At 41.4% G+C, this 17,779-nt stretch overlaps 1 protein-coding gene across 4 annotated transcripts; it reads right to left on the bottom strand.

The window, feature by feature from the left end:
• Window positions 1-1,283: 1,283 nt before the first annotated feature.
• LOC148739596 (uncharacterized) lies at window positions 1,284-10,044 on the bottom strand. 4 transcript variants are annotated; one of them, XR_015996076.1, is made up of 9 exons: window positions 8,350-10,044; window positions 6,791-7,842; window positions 6,259-6,307; window positions 5,883-6,111; window positions 4,442-4,550; window positions 2,872-4,096; window positions 2,528-2,574; window positions 2,350-2,489; window positions 1,284-1,824 (listed from the first exon to the last, which is right to left on the bottom strand). XR_015996076.1 is itself a non-coding variant. In XM_088747127.1 (7 exons), the coding sequence occupies exons 1-6, from the start codon at window positions 10,004-10,006 to the stop codon at window positions 2,882-2,884; spliced, it is 4,311 nt and encodes a 1,436-aa protein (XP_088603253.1). In that variant the 5' UTR covers window positions 10,007-10,044; the 3' UTR covers window positions 1,284-1,824; window positions 2,872-2,881. The 4 variants fall into 4 exon arrangements, 1 of the variants encoding a protein (XP_088603253.1); XR_015996075.1 differs by having other exon boundaries at window positions 2,350-2,574; XR_015996077.1 differs by lacking the exon at window positions 2,528-2,574 and having other exon boundaries at window positions 2,350-2,417.
• Window positions 10,045-17,779: the final 7,735 nt, after the last annotated feature.

Genomic DNA, 17,779 nt, shown 5'->3' with positions numbered 1-17,779 from the left:
GAACTTGAGAGCTGATTTTGCCGCAAGTGACCATGGGATTGTCCTATTCTCACTAGGGTCGTGAACTGGACTCGACGCGTGCAGTCTGCGATCACCCTCTTCTGTGTGTTTGCCTAATCAAGAACGCAGTGAAAGTTGATAACCTCTCTACAGATTACGCCAGCTTTGAGCTGCAGGTAGCAAGCAATACGTGAGGTTGTCCTTTACTCGGCCAGCAGAAATGACGGGGAAATCGATGTGCAAGCGAACCAGCGAAAGATGGAGTCGCAAGTGAGCGCTAATTGGTTTAGAGACAGAAAATCGAACATGCGCTATTTGAAGGTAAACTATTAAAAACAAAAATTACCAAGGAAACTACCGTGACAGAGACACACAAGACGCAGAAACATGATTTTTCTGTATTTGAAGTTTCGTCTGAAATGAAAATCAGGTAATGTACTCAGGGTTCGTCCTCTTTATTTTCAGAACAAATTTCTAGGACTTTTCTAGGACTTTTTCAGGACGCAAATTAATTTTTCCAGAACTCTAAATTTCACCTTAAACCCTTTCATTCCCAGGATTTCAGAATCAATTTTCCTTGCGGTCTACTTAACAATTATTCCACGAGCGCGCGTTGGATATGTAATGATAGATAGCCAACGAGGAGCGTGGCGCCGAGTTGGCTATCTATCATCTCATATCCAACAAGCGCGAGTGGAATAATTGTTTTATTAAAAACATTAAATTCAATATTAAATTTTACAAAATTTGTTTAGCTCCCTTTTAATTTTAAAGCTGACGCGTATGCTTAGCATATTTGAAGATTATGGTATATTGGCTCCTATACCATAACGGCTAAGCCAATTAAAAGTCTTGAATTGCATTATCCGATCATCCAGTTTTTAATAACTATATTTATTAAAACATTGATTCTGAAAACTTTATTGCTTCATTTAAGCAGATTTCTAGGACTTTCCAGGACTTGTAGTCTTTTCTCTAGAAAATGTCAAAATAAAATTCCAGGACTTTCCAGATTTTCCAGGACCCTTACGAACCCTGTGCACTGCTAAATTAAGTGCAAAGATCTGAGGGATCAAAATGCATGCTAGAAAGGGCCCATTTAGAAGCAAATATATCTGAAAAAGTTCATGAACTTGACGTACAATTTACTTGTCAAAATGTAAGAAACGAAGTGCTTGTGCCATGGCGATGGGTTATCAAACCTAGGGGAGGCGTTAAGAAGCAACATGACCTCAAGATAGCCAAAAATTGGGTTCAGTGGAAAAACAAAACAGCCATACAAATGCATGTAAACATGTTATTGTTATATTTCATGGGGGAAAATTGAACCAACTTCTCTAACTTAAGCATATACTGCATAAGGGGAATGTTCCGGTTATCCCAGTTAGAGGGGACTTCACCCTTTTTTCATCGCAAAGAAAGTTACTGCCCTGGTGAAAACAAGCGCGCGCGGAAAAATAGTCTTTGCATTTGCTCACGTCAGCAGCGTACACCCATGGGCAAATGGGGGACGCTAAATTGACCAATCAGAGCGCGCGCTTAACTTTGGTTATGTTATAAAGAAAGTTACTGCCCTGGTTATGACAAAGAAAGAAAGAGTAGGGAAGGGGTGAGTGGTTTTCAAATGATTGCTGCATAATATGTTGGGAGATCTAAGACAAATCCGGGAAGAAAATACAAACAAGCCTAAAATAGTTTAGGTGTTCTGTTTTAGGTGTCCTTTGCGAGTATTGCAAGACATATAGTTTTTTATCCTGCCATTTTTTCTTCTGTTTTTTTTACTGTCCCGCTTCAGGTACAAAGTTCTCTTATCATGGTTGGGCTCTAGGATGAAAATCAAAATAATCGTTAAACGCGTATCACTTGAAACAAAAAATTATTGTAAGTATATGGAACGTCTACCTGTAATACATTATAAAAGATCTTCGGATTAACGCCTAATAATATACATAAAAATGCTACGCGTTTCTGACTGGCTGAAAACGAGCACAAAGTTGACACGAGTGTATGTTTGTGACACGAATTGCAAACAGCGTGCGCGCACTGTCCAAAATTTCGTCCGTGTTGACTTTCTATAATGCTTTTTTTCTGGTGCAATTTCGTGCAAATAAGCACTTGTATATTTTTTTGTCTTTGAAAAATTACCGGTACTTATTAACATCACATTGCTCTCAAAATCATGCTATTACATAATATAAATCCTGCGTACAAGAACTCCATTTTTCCCCATCAGGTTGTACAGATTCTTATAAATTTGACACATTAGAACACACAAGAAAGTTTGCGTTCTTGAATAGGTTCCCCGGCCTTTTTTACCCCATGTTACAGAATGGCTAAAGAGAAACCCACCTTCTTCCGCTTGTGGTTCGCTTGGATACCAATCGCTCTTATACTTGTCCAAGACTGAGCCATTGTTACTGAATATAAAAAGACAAGTGCGTTTGGTGCAATCTAGTCTCAATGCCTTCACGCAAATTTCTACGTTCTAGTTTCATGAATTGTGCATCAGAATAAGTGGCGCGGCTACAGCAGTACAAGTGCATTTCCCGCCGGCTATCCGAAGCCTCACTGCATCTGTGGAAGAGCAAGGAGGATCCTTTTATATACAATCCTTATTTTTTTATCAGTGAAGCAGGATTCAGGGAGAAACTGTTGTTTTGAGAGGGTGTACATAGGCTCATTCCAGAATATTTGAAGATCGGCTTCCACTACCAAATTGGCTAATAACCTAATAAAACAAACTCATGTTTTCTTTTCTTCTAACTATGGGATTCTTTTGCGCATTCAACCAGATTTCAAAACGGATTTTTCAACAACACTCAATTCGCTTTTCAATAAATTAAATTGATAAAATATAGGAAGGGCACTCACTTTCTATCTTTTAGTTTACACCCTGAACCATTTTCCTCATCTTGTCCACAAGAGTTTCACACTGCTCCTTCCAGCTGTATTTCTTTCCATAAGCTTCACGTAGTTCCTCCACCTTCTGCACGGATTCTCCATACTCTTTCCGAACAGTCGCGATTGCAGTTGCCCATTCCTCAGGCTCCTCGGAGCCAACAATGCACGACTTTCCATTCGGTAAGTCTCTTATGGCTTGAGCAAAGCCTGAATTGTTTCCTACAAGAACAGGAAGACCTGCAGAGAGTGCCTCAAGGGCAACAAGACCGAAACCCTCAGTCCGCGACGGCATGATTACCAGATTAACTTCGCAAAGCAACCTCCTCATTTCTTCTCTACTTTCTACAAATTCTTTAACGAAAATCTGATTTTCTACAATGCCAAACTCGAGGAGCTTTTCTTTCATCTCCTGTTGTTTTCCCTTCGAAGCACCCACAAACATCAGTTGATAAGATGGTTCTTTAAGCTTGCTGCACGCAAAAGCTTTAGCAGCAATGTCGTAACCTTTCACCTTGAAGTCTTCTAGATCACTACGGCCACATAACAACACTTTGAAGTCGGAACCCTCTTTGGGAACATGATTCAAATCTTTAAAATCCTTGAAAAGACCAGGAGTGAGGTTGAAGATATTCAAATCAGTCACAGATTCAAGGTATTTAGAGAAAACATCATAAAGTTTGGGTCCAACAGTCACGACTAGATGAGCCATTTCACAAAGTTCAACTTCATTGCTATGTTTTTCCTTTCCCTTACAAACAGCCTGACCATCGCTTTTGTACTTGCTCAACTCTTTAGGATCAGTATGCACCGTTTGAATCCACTTGCAGTTGTGGGGTGGTTCTATGAAAATTTGTCCTTGACGACCCAGTTTCTGACCGTGACCAATTACAACATCAGGTTTCAGGTGTGGAGGTAGAAAGCTCAACCAGAGATGAGGATCATCGTAGGCTACGCGTCTTTTCGCTTCAACCACGTTGATCCGGTCCCTCTCAGCCTCCTCTTTATGCTCCTGGGAACAAGAACCTTCAGGAAGGAAGACAGAAACCCGAACCCTCCCTGACATTGCCAAGTTTTTTGCTAGTGTCCTGTTTAACGTGGACAAACCACCTCCACGGGAGGTCCACTCGTCACATAGAAGAACAACTTCCAACTTCCTCTCTTGGCATGCTGTAGAAGGGCTGACTTCCGAAGAAAACTGCAAAAGAATCACCAAATATTTATAATGACAACAATCACAAGTTGATGTTGCTCAAGAGTTCTTGGGTACTACAGGGTGGAAGGAAATGTGATTCAGACATGAAACTAAGATAGGGGATCATGGATCATTGCCAAGAGGTGATTTACATTTAAGTAACTAGGCGGCGATTAACTTCGAGGAGGAAGACCCGTGTCGATTTCTTAATATCAGCAAAATACTTTCAAGAATGGGAAAGAATTGCTGTTAACTGTGACTTGTGGTTTGTGGTCTGTAGGTGTGAAAAAACCTCAATCTTCATTAATGGATGGGAACTGCACAGTAAAGAAGCTTTAATATTTCTACCTTTCCCACATGATGCTGTGGCTGTTCTTCTTTGCTGTCCTGCAAAAACTTATCAGATACAAATGCTAACTCTTTAAAAGTACACTGGGTGTGGATTGGTACAGTGAGTCTGTAAATTAAAAAAAAAGTTAAGTCAGTGCTTTACTTCCATTTCATTGCAAAGAGGAATAGTCTTGTGTTTTAAATTTCACATGCTAAGACATGTCCTTTACAATTTTAAGGAGATGTAGTACATAAGTAAAACAAACTATTCTACATGTGCATTCAAGTCTTTGAATTATTTGGAAGCAAAGTCATGACATAAGTTGTGGCAATTTGTGCTTAATATGCATCATGTAAGCACATTCCAAGACTCTGTAGTCATTATACAAGACAGCATGTTTTGACCTTTTAAAAAGCAGATTGATTTCAAATAAGGTATTTCATTTAAGCTCAATGAGAAAATTACAGTGCTTGGTCCTGCGAGTAGCTAGGGCTATTCGAGGTGGGCACAAGAGAGGAAAATTAAAAAAAAGAAAAGAATTCTATAGAAAATGAATGTTTATAATTATGTATAATTATAATATATAGACAAGCAATCCTAAAAGAAATCTAGTTTGCCGTATGGCTTATAGACAGAATGAAACAGGAGGGCAGACTGTAGTATATACTGGAAGTACACACATTTAATTTTTTGAAAATTTTACTCTAATATCAGCAATTCTTATAAAATCATCCTATTTTTTCAGAATTTCAAGGAGTTTTTCCTTTATTACACTTTTAAATTGATTTTTTTTAGTGTTTTGATAGGAAGTGGAATACTGTTCCAGATCAAGGTGCCAGAAATAGAAAGGCTCTCTTCATATTTTCAGTTCTAACTTGTTCAACATAATAATTTTCATTGGTAACAGATCTAGTCTGGTAACTGTGGACAGAAGCCAGCTTCGTGAACATATTCTTAATGTTATCAGGAACGAGATTATTGTGGATATCGTACATTAAAAGGCTCATTTGCTCAAAGCACAAGAATGATATCGGCAACTGTTTAGTTAGTAACAATAACAGAACTGCATGAGCTCTTGGGTCAGCAAAGAACATTAGCCTAAGGGCTCTCTTCTAAAGAACTAGTAGTTTATGAAGATGCGCTTCAGCAGTGTGACCCCAGGCATGAATGCCATAGCTGATATAGGGTAAGATTAAAGAGGGGTATAAAGTGAAAAGTACATGACGGGGAACAAAATGCCTGAGCTTGGCAATAATTCCGATTGTTTTACTGATTTTCTGACAAGTGTAATCTACATGAATTTTCCATAAAAGATTCAAATCTGAAAAGAAAAAAAAGCCAAACTGAATGCAAACAATGCTTAATGTTCATACACTCAGCCCTGTTTTCCTATCAAAAAAGACAAACCTAAAAGAGTTCCACAATCTAAAAATCGATTTCAGACTGATTGAAAATTACCTGGAACTTCCAGCTTCAGTTTGAGCAACCTTAGCTGTCTCCTCCCAAGATACATCTGTGTTCTCGTCTCTTGCCCAAAGGTCTTCTCCAGAGCTGGCTGCCATCTCCTCGTCACATCTGGCCTCAGACTCCACCACAGTCCTAATTGCTTTCTTTTGGGCAGATTCTTCCTTTTCTTTTTTAACCACATCCTTCACACCCTCCTCCCATTCAAGATAAGATTGTTCAGCTACATATACATACCATAAATAAATAAGAAGTTAATAGAGATTACAGGAAAAAGCACTATAAAGTAAAATGTCACTGAAAAGCTCTCTAGCAGAGTTGTTTCGTATTAATTTCATTTTAAGACATAAACTGTCTAGGTAATTTTTACCTTTAGATCGCAAGGTTGCCTCTAGAAACTGATCTGTCTCAAGCAGAGCCTAAATAAGCAAAACAGTAATCAAATGAGGATCAAGCTTCCATTACATTAACTTCAATGGACATCCATTTTAGATTAATACAGCAGTTGACTTTCACATAACATCTGATGTGTTCCAAAGGGTTGGAAAGATACAGAATCAGGCCTCAAAGTGAGGTTGAAAAAAGCTTTGTAAAATACCTGAACAATCAATGCTTGTAACAATATCATACTGCAGAGGATGCCTCAAATTCAACACATGCTTGTCTTTGTTTCAAATAAGTTCTATATTTATAACCACCTCTAAAAGCTGAGATTATGTGATTTTTCTGATGAACTTGTTCTTGGAGAAGCATAATTTGTGGTATCAACCCAGAATAAAACTGTAAATATAAACGCTTGCAAAGCAGGAAATAATTTTTTTGTGATGGAAAATAACCAAGTCAAAAAAGTTTGGCACTAAGGTACTTCAGAGAAACACAATACTTTAATTTAAGCCTCCTACCTGTAGTGCATCCTTGTATTCTTTGCACATCCCTTTGAAGAACCAAAGCTCCTCCTGCAATATTGTATTTTTGTCTTTCTTATCACCAGCAAGGTCTTCCAAGGCTTCAATGATGTCTCTGTTATATTCATTGAAAGAGAATTGTGGAGAAGCTTTCTGTTCTTCCCAGAAATGTTGACAATACTTGAAGGCCTCTTTTCTAAATGATTTCTTCAGTCTTCTAGTGATTGTATAATCATACATGTCTTCCACACCCTTGATAATCTTTCGCCACACCTCACTGTGGTTTCCTACACCCAGTGTCTTTTCCATCTCCCACGCTTCAAGAAACCGATGCAAAGCTTCTCTTCGATGTCCAAGATTGGCCTGAAGGACCCCTCGTTGAAAAATGCTACGCACAGTCTGTGGGTGATTTCCAAGAAGCTTCTTCCTTATGCTGTAAGCCCTCTCTGAAGGTTCAATTGCATCTTTATATTTCTCTAGAAACATCAGTGCATTAGCAAGGTTTCTGCAAAAGAGTGCCTCGTCCTCGTAACCTAAAAGTTTAAGTTCCCCCAGCAGATTTAGCGCATCTTTGTAACATTGAACTGCCTTTTTATAATCTTTAAGGCCTTCATATGCAGTTCCAATCTGATTCTTGTACATTGGTATGTCAAAGTGGTTCTCAGAGCCAGCTAATTTCTCTTGCATCTTATAGGCTTTTTCATAGAACTCCAGTGCTTTCCTGGGCCTATCCAAAGCATAAAAGGTGTTTCCAATTGCATTGTAGCACCTTGCAAGATCAGTATGCTCCTTTAGAAGTGGTTCAGAGAAAGTTAAGGACAACTCCAGAGTTGCCAGTGCTTTCTTGTGGTCTCTGTTTCTCCAAAGGATTTCGCCTTCCGTCTGCAAATAAAACCCCTTAGCAAGCATAAAGGATTCACTAGTTTGATCTTCAACTTTCTCCAATGAATTCAGAGCTTCCCTCAACGTTTCAAATCCTCTCTCAGTTCCATCAACATCTGCAACTTGCTTGGCTTCCCAGGACTTCAGTTGTGCTCTGCCAAGGGAACCTATATAAAGATGAAGAATCAAAAGTAATAAACACATTGTAATCACAGCTGACATGAACTATACTCAGTCTCTGAAAATAACAAAACATAGATTATTACATGTGACATTACTTAAAATTCTTAGTGCGCAGGATGCCCAAGACTGGTTTGAAATTAGACCACTTGTCTGTTGTTGAGCTCAAGCTGATATATTCATTAAGGTGCCCGTCATAGCAGCGATCCGCAGATATTATAAATAGGCATATCTTATTAGACAATTTGTTGTGTGAAATTGCAGAGTATTTTTATGAGTTATATCGTATTTTGACGAGCCTGTGGGGTAAGTCAAAATACAAGTAATGAATTAAAATACTCAGGAATACAGTACACCAAAACATCTAGTTAGTTATTTTTTGTCCAACATGCCAAACTGTCATTTCAGTGCTTTGGATATTACTGGAACTGGCCATTAAACAAAGGTTTGACAAACTTGTGGAAAATCATAGAAAACTGAGAAGTAACGCTCACCTGATCCTCCGTCATCTTCACACTTCTCCGCCCATGAATGAAACACCTTGATCAGTTGTTGCTCATCATTTATTGTTGCAATGAGCAATGAACTAATCAAGGCATTCTCATGGTATTCACCTGGAACAATGAAATATTCTGATTGCAAGGAGATCTCAATAGTTGACTCAAAGTTTCCTCTGTCTGTCTCAAATAAATGGATTGCTCTGACATACTCTGGCTCTATGAGTTTGGCAATTTTCTCCATCCTGGACATAAAGAGTTCATAATAGCGTCCTTTTGCTTCCAGGTAAGGAGCAACAAAATCTTCTTGATTCTTGATACTGTCAGCATACTTCCGTAGGAGAGGGTGAATGTCATATTTCCTTTCTTTAGCTTCTTCATCAACAACAGAAATTATTTGACTGGCTACAAGACCCTCTAGCTGAACAATGGCCTCTGTCGGGTCAATACCAAGAACTTTGGCAGCTGTTGACACAGAGAAAGGCCCATGGAACAAGGAAATCACTACTGCAGATAGTTTTAGTCTGTCTGTGGAAAGTGTATTAAACATTAAACTGACTGCATACATCTGACTGACATCCACTCCTTCTTCTTCAAAACCAGCTGGCTTTTCTCTAGCATCCTCCGCCACTTTCATTTTCTTTACAGCATGGACAATTTCCTCAATGAGTTCTTCTGGAGATTTTCGTTCCTGTCGCAAAATAGCTCCAAGTCCTTTCAGAAAAAGAGGAAATCCTTTTGTGATGCTGATTAAGTTATCTTTCTGCTGGGGTTTGACAGCTGTCATTCCCTTAAGAAACAGAAGTTTCTCTGAAGATGTCCTTTCAAGGGAACTCACTTCAAAGTCATCTACCTTTTCAGGAGCTCTTAGCTCGGTCCTAGAGGTGAGTAGCAGCTTTAAAGGAGATTGTTTTCCTTTGTTTTCTGAGAGCTTTGCTAGAAATCCTGTAAAAGCTGTTTTCAAGTTTTTCCCTTCTTTACCTTTTCCTGCGGTAAAGTGGTCTACATTGTCCAACAGAAACAGAACGGCATGTTTCTTTCCTTCCAACTCTTCAACCTTCTCCAGAATTTTGGCAACAACATAATTTTGATCAACATGACCAACTGACACTGCATGTCCTAGTTCGAGAGAATGTAGCATGTTGTAATAGATCGCTCTCATGTCCTTTGCTTCTCTTAAATCAAAAACACGATATATTCCACGCCACTGTGAGCAAACTTCAGTGGCAAGCTTTGTCTTTCCAACACCTGACGACCCAAACAAGTTTAGTACTGTGGTATCTTTCGATTCCAACTTTTCGTTAATTTTCTTGATTTCTTCGCTCCGTCCTTGTAACTGCTTCTCTGGATCACCTTTAAGCGGAAGAGAGGCCTTAAAACGATCTATATCTTCCTTAATGCGTTTCATTTTGGTCGATTTCGGAGCAATCACATCTTCGAATAGTACGAGTTTGTTGTCAGATACTATCCCGTGCTTCTCAAGAAGTTGAAGACACTTCATCAGATCGTGACTATCCAACAAATTAAATTTCCCTCCATAATTCTTCTTCAAAACGTTTACCAAACTTTCTGATTCTACGGGACTAAATTTCGGAGAGATGTTTTTGAAAAGTTGTTGTAAACCTGGCGCTGTTTCGATGCCAACTTCCGCCATTTTTACTCGGGCTTCCGCAGGAAAGGGCAAGTACTACATGGCAGTCTCCATATAGACTCCCTATTACCCAGTCTCCATACAGACTCCCTGTTACCCATTCTCCATATTGACTCCCTGTTACCCATTCTCCCTGTGTACCCTATGTACCTTCTGTACCCTGTGTACCCTGTGTACCCTGTGTACCCGTGTACCCTGTGTACCCTGTCTACCCTGTGTACCCGTGTGTACCCGTGTGTACCCGTGTGTACCCGTGTGTAACCGTGTGTACCCGTGTGTACCCGTCTGTACCCGTCTGTACACGTGTGTACCCGTGTGTACCAGTGTGTACCCGTGTGTACCAGTGTGTACCCGTGTGTACCCGTGTGTACCCGTGTGTACCCGTGTGTACCCGTGTGTACCCGTGTGTACCCGTGTGTACCCTGTGTACCCGTGTGTACCCGTGTGTACCAGTGTGTACCCGTGTGTACCAGTGTGTACCCGTGTGTACCCGTGTGTACCCGTGTGTACCCGTGTGTACCCGTGTGTACCCGTGTGTACCCTGTGTACCCTGTGTACCCTGTGTACCCGTGTGTACCCGTGTGTACCAGTGTGTACCCGTGTGTACCCGTGTGTACCCGTGTGTACCCTGTGTACCCTGTGTACCCTGTGTACCCGTGTGTACCCGTGTGTACCCTGTGTACCCTGTGTACCCTGTGTACCCTGAGTGCTCTGTGTACCCGTGTGTACCCGTGTGTACCCTGTGTACCCGTGTGTACCCTGTGTACCCGTGTGTACCCTGTGTACCCTGTGTACCCTGTGTACCCTGCGTACCCTGTGTACCCTGTGTACCCTGTGTGCCCTGTGTGCCCTGTGTACCCCTGTGTACCCGTGTGTACCCTGTGTACCCTGTGTACCCTGTGTACCCTGTGTACCCGTGTGTACCCGTGTGTACCCGTGTGTACCCTGTGTACCCTGTGTACCCTGTGTACCCTGTGTACCCGTGTGTACCCGTGTGTACCCTGTGTACCCTGTGTACCCTGTGTACCCTGAGTGCTCTGTGTACCCGTGTGTACCCGTGTGTACCCTGTATACCCGTGTGTACCCTGTGTACCCGTGTGTACCCTGTGTACCCTGTGTACCCTGTGTACCCTGTGTACCCTGTGTACCCTGTGTGCCCTGTGTGCCCTGTGTACCCCTGTGTACCCGTGTGTACCCTGTGTACCCTGTGTACCCTGTGTACCCTGTGTACCCTGTGTACCCGTGTGTACCCGTGTGTACCCGTGTGTACCTTGTGTACCCTGTGTACCCTGTGTACCCTGTGTACCCTGTGTGCCCTGTGTACCCGTGTGTACTCGTGTGTACCCTGTGTACCCTGTGTAACTTGTGTACCCTGTGTACGCTGTGTACCCTGTATACCCGTGTGTACCCTGTGTACCCTGTGTACCCTGTGTTCCCTGTGTACCCGTGTGTACCCGTGTTTATCCTGTGTACCCTGTGTACCCTGTGTACCCTGTGTACCCGCGTGTACCCGCGTGTACCCTGTGTACCCTGTGTACCCTGTGTAACCGTGTGTACCCTGTGTACCGTGTAGCCTGTGTACCCTTTGTACTCTGTGTACCCTGTGTACCCTGTGCACCCATGTGTACCCATGTATAACATGTATATCTTTGTATACCTCGTATACCCTGTCTACCTTGTGTACTCTGTACACCCTGTATATTCATGTATACCCAAGTATATTCATGTATACCCAAGTGCACCCTGTATGCCATGTACACAGGGTACACAGGGTACACAGGGTACACAGGGTACACAGGGGTACACAGGGTACACAGGGTACACAGGGTACACAGGGTACACGCGGGTACACGCGGGTACACAGGGTACACAGGGTACTCAGGGTACACAGGCAGAATGGGTAACAGGGTACACAGGGTACACAGGGTACACAGGGTACACACGGGTACACAGGGTACACAGGGTACACACGGGTACACAGGGTACACAGGGTACTCAGGGTACACAGGGTACACAGGGTACACAGGGTACACAGGGTACACAGGGTACACACGGGTACACAGGGTACACAGGGTACTCAGGGTACACAGGGTACACAGGGTACACAGGGTACACAGGGTACACAGGGTACACAAGGTACACACGGGTACACAGGGTACACACGGGTACACAGGGTACACAGGGAGAATGGGTAACAGGGAGTCTATATGGAGACTGCCATGAATTACTTGCCCAGGAAAGCCCAAGTCTGAAAATGCAAGCCGTTCTTGGTTGCCAAATGGGGGTTGTGGTCCCAGGCGTTCCTTGCCTAGACCGTGTAAACTGGGAATAAGAGTGCCACAACTTGTGTTATCGTGAGCTCGCTCTTCGTAATCAACACAATTTACAGAATGCTGTGTATTGTGAAGACCACTTTACAAAGATTCCTTTCTTATACGCTCATCCCACATGTAAACGCACGCGCCGTTCGATGAAGGCCCAGGCTAAATGATGTTTGGTGTTTTCGGAATGGGCCGGTCCGACGAACTTCATAGCTTGAAAGCTAGCCAAATGTGGAAAGTTCATACTAGTTCTCACGAGATAAGAAATGAGCCTTAAGTGAAATCAAACTACGGAAATACTGGCAATACTGTGACGGCCGATTTAACAACAAACTATGATGCTGAGACGAACAACTCACTTGCTGAAAAAATCAAGAATGATCGTGAACACAACTTCGAAGGTGGCGTAAACAACAGCGAATTAGACAAGGTTACTGACAGAAGCAACTTGAATAGGAATATAACCATGGCTTTTCCGTCAAATATCCCGTTTCTGTTATTGGTTTTTATTGGGTTTAATACTTGTGAACTACGATTTTTTATTTCGTACATAATCACTATTTAACGTATATGTGAACGATCCTTCGCAGTAAAGCACTATTTGAGCAATAGTGAAAATCAGACCTGAAAAAAAATTTCAGGCCTGTACGGGATTCGAACCACTGACCTCTGCGATACTAGTGCAGCGCTCTACCAATTGAGCTAACAAGCCAACTGGGAGCAGGCCATCAAATTAATTCGACATAAACCCGAAGAAGATAAATCAAACAACAACAGACATATGAAACATATGTATGAACTGCGGTTATGAAACGTATATGTGAACGATCCTTCGCAGTAAAGCACTATTTGAGCAATAGTGCAGGCCTGAAATTCCCAAGTGCTTCAAGTCTCGATGAACGCACAGCTGATACATAAACCAATTGTTTTATAACATTTTCAACGCCGTAGTTTATCTTTAAAGGGCAGAAATTCCCTCTCCTATGCTTCAATGTGTTGTTTACTTTGTTTCGGAAAAGTATTTCCCTATGCTTCAATGATCTCGTCTCAGATTGGTCAAAGACTGACAGGTGCATTCATGCGTGGAAATGAAGTTAGAGTTGCGAAACGAGATGAAACCGGCCTGGATTGCTTTGTTTTCCCTTTCTCTGGGTTCTTTCTCGGTAGTTAAAAAATCCAATCGCAAAGAAAGGGTAGGCAGATGTTTATCGGCTTGTTCGCTTGTTGCCATGTTTAGTTTAACTTTTTTTGCGGCAGTTTTCCCCGTTTTTCAGTGAAAAATGCTGAAGTCACTCGCAAGAGAAAAATTTCTTCGCGAGGCATTTGTTTACTGACGTGACCAGCGTGAAAAAGGGGAAATTGAAGCACGCTCACGCAATTGACTTTGATTGCACAAATTTATAAGCTATGTTATAATTGTTGTACTCGTGTTTGGTGTGAATGCCATGGCTATAAAAGAGGCCCGTGTGAACGCTCCTCGAGCGTCTAATCAATTACATTTCACTTAGGATACTTCTGACCGCTCTGCATGTAACCCACGCGTGTACGATAAGTCACGCGATCTCATCACGCGTACCCGGAAGTGACTACAATTTTTCAGGTTCGAAGGGTCCGTCCGTTTTGTTCTCTTAGCCCTTCATTTATTCACCCTTTTATTCATTTATTTACTCCCCTATTTCCATTTTCTATTTCCCTTTGGAGCTGCATAGTCATTGATTGGGCCATCATCATCAGCAGCCGGCTCTTAGCCATCATTAGGGAGCGAAGAAACGGCAACGGCGGCCCCGTGGACAACGTCGGTTAAAAATGAAGTTATATTTTACCTGCGACTCTTACGATACTCCAAAGTCATTTAGTTTGTTTCTCACTGTCCAAACTATGTTAAAACTAATATTATGGAACACAGCTTTGAATTACATTTAGAAATTTGAAAAATTGGCCGTTGTCGTTCACGTTCTCTAGACAACGCAAAGTTGGGTCATTTCACGTTGTTGTTTTGCAGAGGACGCAAAGAAATTTACAAAGATTTATCACGCACGTGCACAGCCATTGTTCTACTCATTAAACTGTTTTTTGGTGATGTTCCCGTTGCGGTTTCCGTCATGGTTTTCTTAAACTCCCCATTTAGAGCTCAACCACACATGACTAAACTAAACAGAACTTTTCGTGGTCTAGCGCTACCTGACAAGAAGTTTCGGCTTGTTCTGGCTTATTCATCTCTAACTGGGTATAAAAATAACATCAACTGCCTTTTCCATGATATTTGTTCCTCTCTTCTGAGCCGCCTGCTTGAAAGATGAAGTGATGGTAAAACCTTGTTTGTAATCATTTCTCCGACTTCGTTTCCTCCTTTAGAGAGAATGGAACCTAAGCGAAATTTAAAAAACTCTTCAAATTTAAAACACTCTTCTGTTGCCCCTGGGATATAATCCCCGAATGTAATATCCGATGAGAATCAGAATTTTCAAATATTTTGTATTTTTTTAGAAGTCACCGTCGAAGTCAGCCAACGCTTAGACAACTTACTATTTAGCAAATTGACTGTTATTTTCAAATTTTTGCAAAAGCAAGCGTGGTGACTCTTGAATAATCGTACAAAGAGGTTTTTCCCTTGTTCGCATAGTCCCATTAGAACGAGAAGCCAGTTAGAGCGTGCGCCAAAAATTCCCTCAATCACATTGTTGGCAAGTCCAGGATACAGCTTCCAGAGTTCGATGTGACCATTTCAAGCAATCACACAATTCCTGTACTAATCAGGAAAAAAAAAAAAGAAAAACATTGGTCTGGTTTGGCCTTTGATGACGTAAAGTTTTTGGTCACGCATTTAAGAAGGGTCGTGTTTCAGTTACTGAACACCCTAACTTCCAAAATATGTTTTGTATTATTGTAATGCTCACTGGCATATATGTTCTTTGTGAAAGACCTAAAATTTCGAGAAAATCCAGACAATTGTGTCGATAGACTGTCGGGATGATCAGTCACAACGGATCACTTCGATAGGACGCTGTTCTCCGTAATGAATTATTTCTTTTCCATAGTCCGAACCTTCCTTAAAGATTGACTCGATCGCTTCAGTTTCCATCGGGCAGAATGCCTATTGTTCTCGCGACATCTACTCGCAGTGGCGAAAATGATATAGAGCCGTAGTATAAGTGGCGCAGCGTAAACAGGGAAACTCTCATTGACCGAAGATCACAAGCGCTTTCCTCCGAAGGGAAAACTGCCTTAGCTCATTAACTTGTCAAGGCAGAGTTAAGAAACAAAGGCCTCCTAACTTATTGTTTCATCCATTGTTTCTGATATCAAACTTGAATTGTGCGTATTTCAAGCTGGTTATTTCAAGCGTTGTATATATTTTTAAAAGTCAATTGCGTTCGATTTTTGCCAAAAGCCACAACACTTTCATCTCGCTACAACTTAATCAACAAACATTTGGCTTATCTTTTTATGGCAGCCATAACATTTCGCTCTATCTTACTATGGTAGCAAACTATGGAACTCCCTCCCCAACGCGACCAAGTCACTGCCAACAGTTGCAGCTTTTAAATCGGCTATTCGTAATTTCGAATTTGATACTGACTGCTGTCCATTCTGTAAATATGTGAAGGTGTAGTCTGATCGTCCGGGTGAGTGTAGTCCTGAGAAGGACTGTTGTCGGTGGCAGTGACTGACGTTTCGACAACCTGTGCGGAAGTCATCATCAGAGTCAAGTGAATGATTGTTGTCAGTAGATTGTTGTCAATGATTGTTGTCATTCTACTGACAACAATTATTCACTTGACTCTGATGATGACTTCCGCACAGGTTGTCGAAACGTCAGTCACTGCCACCGACAACAGTCCTTCTCAGGACTACACTCACCCGGACGATCAGACTACACCTTCACATGTTACCCCCGGGTTCAAACCATTTACTGCATTCTGTAAATAGTTGTAAATGTTTATCCTATTGTATTAATTACTGAATTGTATATATTGTGTCTCATGTATTTATCTTGTTCTCCAGAACTATTTCATTTTATTTATTTATTTATTAATTTTCTCGGAGATATTAGCATGTTTTTCTCGCTATTTTAAATTCGAGATGAAATAAAGGCTTGTTGTTGATGTTGATGCTTTATATCAAGCCTACGACAATTTGATAAACAGGGGGTGTTTCTATCATTTCTCGCTTGGGATTCGATTGTCCCATTGAAAAATTACTTGTATCATATAAACGAAAGACGAAATAAAGTCTTTGAATCGCCCTAACGCAATTTATTCTGAATCGACGAAAGAAAAAAAAAAAAAAACCAACGAAGTAGAACATAGGAACAAATGCGCTATTTTATGGATTAAAGTTTCCTTCGAGCTTTTTATGATGGCTCTATCCCTGAACTGGAACTGACTATCAGCATACTTTCTCCAGGCTTGAACACTTGTTCACAAGCCGAACATTATTTAGCGGTATTCATTCCCGAGTCGGTATCCGAGTAGTGATACTTATCTGTAGTAGCTCAAACGGTGTCTTGGGCCTTCCGGATACTTCCCTCCATCTCCAAATACCTTCGTTATTTATTTTTAAATCGAACGTTGATTAACAACGACAACGTATGGCGGCATCAGCATCTGGTGGATCGGGGTTTCAAAGAGCTCTGAAAAGAGCTTCTGATCGCATACAGTTTGCTCAGCGATCGGAGGTTCAGTGAGCTCTGAAAAGAGCTCCCGGTCGCATAGAGATTGTTGGGCGATCAGGGATTTAGCGAGCTCTGAAAAGAGCTCCCGATCGCATACAGATTCCTGGTCGACTCACGCCATCATGAATTAGACTTTTTCTTTTTATTTTTTTAGTTAGTTTAAATGAAGGTTTGACAGCTGACGCACATAGCAGTTTTAAAATTCGCGGCAGCTGTGAATAATTTTAGAAACGAATGAGTTTCGACCATGGGCATGGTTCAATTTGACAGATGTGTTGTTATTCATGGCAAGGCTAAAGACAATGGCGCACTTACGCAAAAAGCGCTACTTTTTAGCTAAATTTTGACTACAACTTTTTAAACTGAAATGGATTAAGGTTCCCATCGGCCAGTTTTCAAACTTAAAAAAAAATTCTGTGAGAGTAAAGATTAATCTTTTATTTTCCGCGCGTTGATTGTTCAAGGCGAGTAAGGGTTTTCAGAAAATTGCTCTGGAAAATGACTTCCATACTAAAAATGCCCGAATTTGGTGAAAAGCCGGGCGTTGATTTAGAAGTAAACACTTCCAATACTTAGAAAAGTGAGTTTTACGAAGCCTAGTTGGCCGACTTTGGCTCATTCTTCTCTAATTAAGGGCTCTTCTCAGTAAGCGAGGTCATCTTCAAATTTGGTTATGAATAATTCAAGATGTCCACCCATTCTGCCCCATGAGATATTTTTGGAGGGGGAGGGGAGGGGTAGTTTGACGATTAGGTGTACGATTAGGCACATGATGGCATA

The sequence above is a fragment of the Stylophora pistillata genome, chromosome 2 (genome assembly GCF_964205215.1).
Source record: "Stylophora pistillata chromosome 2, jaStyPist1.2, whole genome shotgun sequence".
Classification (NCBI taxonomy): Eukaryota; Metazoa; Cnidaria; class Anthozoa; order Scleractinia; family Pocilloporidae; genus Stylophora; species Stylophora pistillata.
This window is presented reverse-complemented; position numbering and strand designations above follow the sequence as displayed.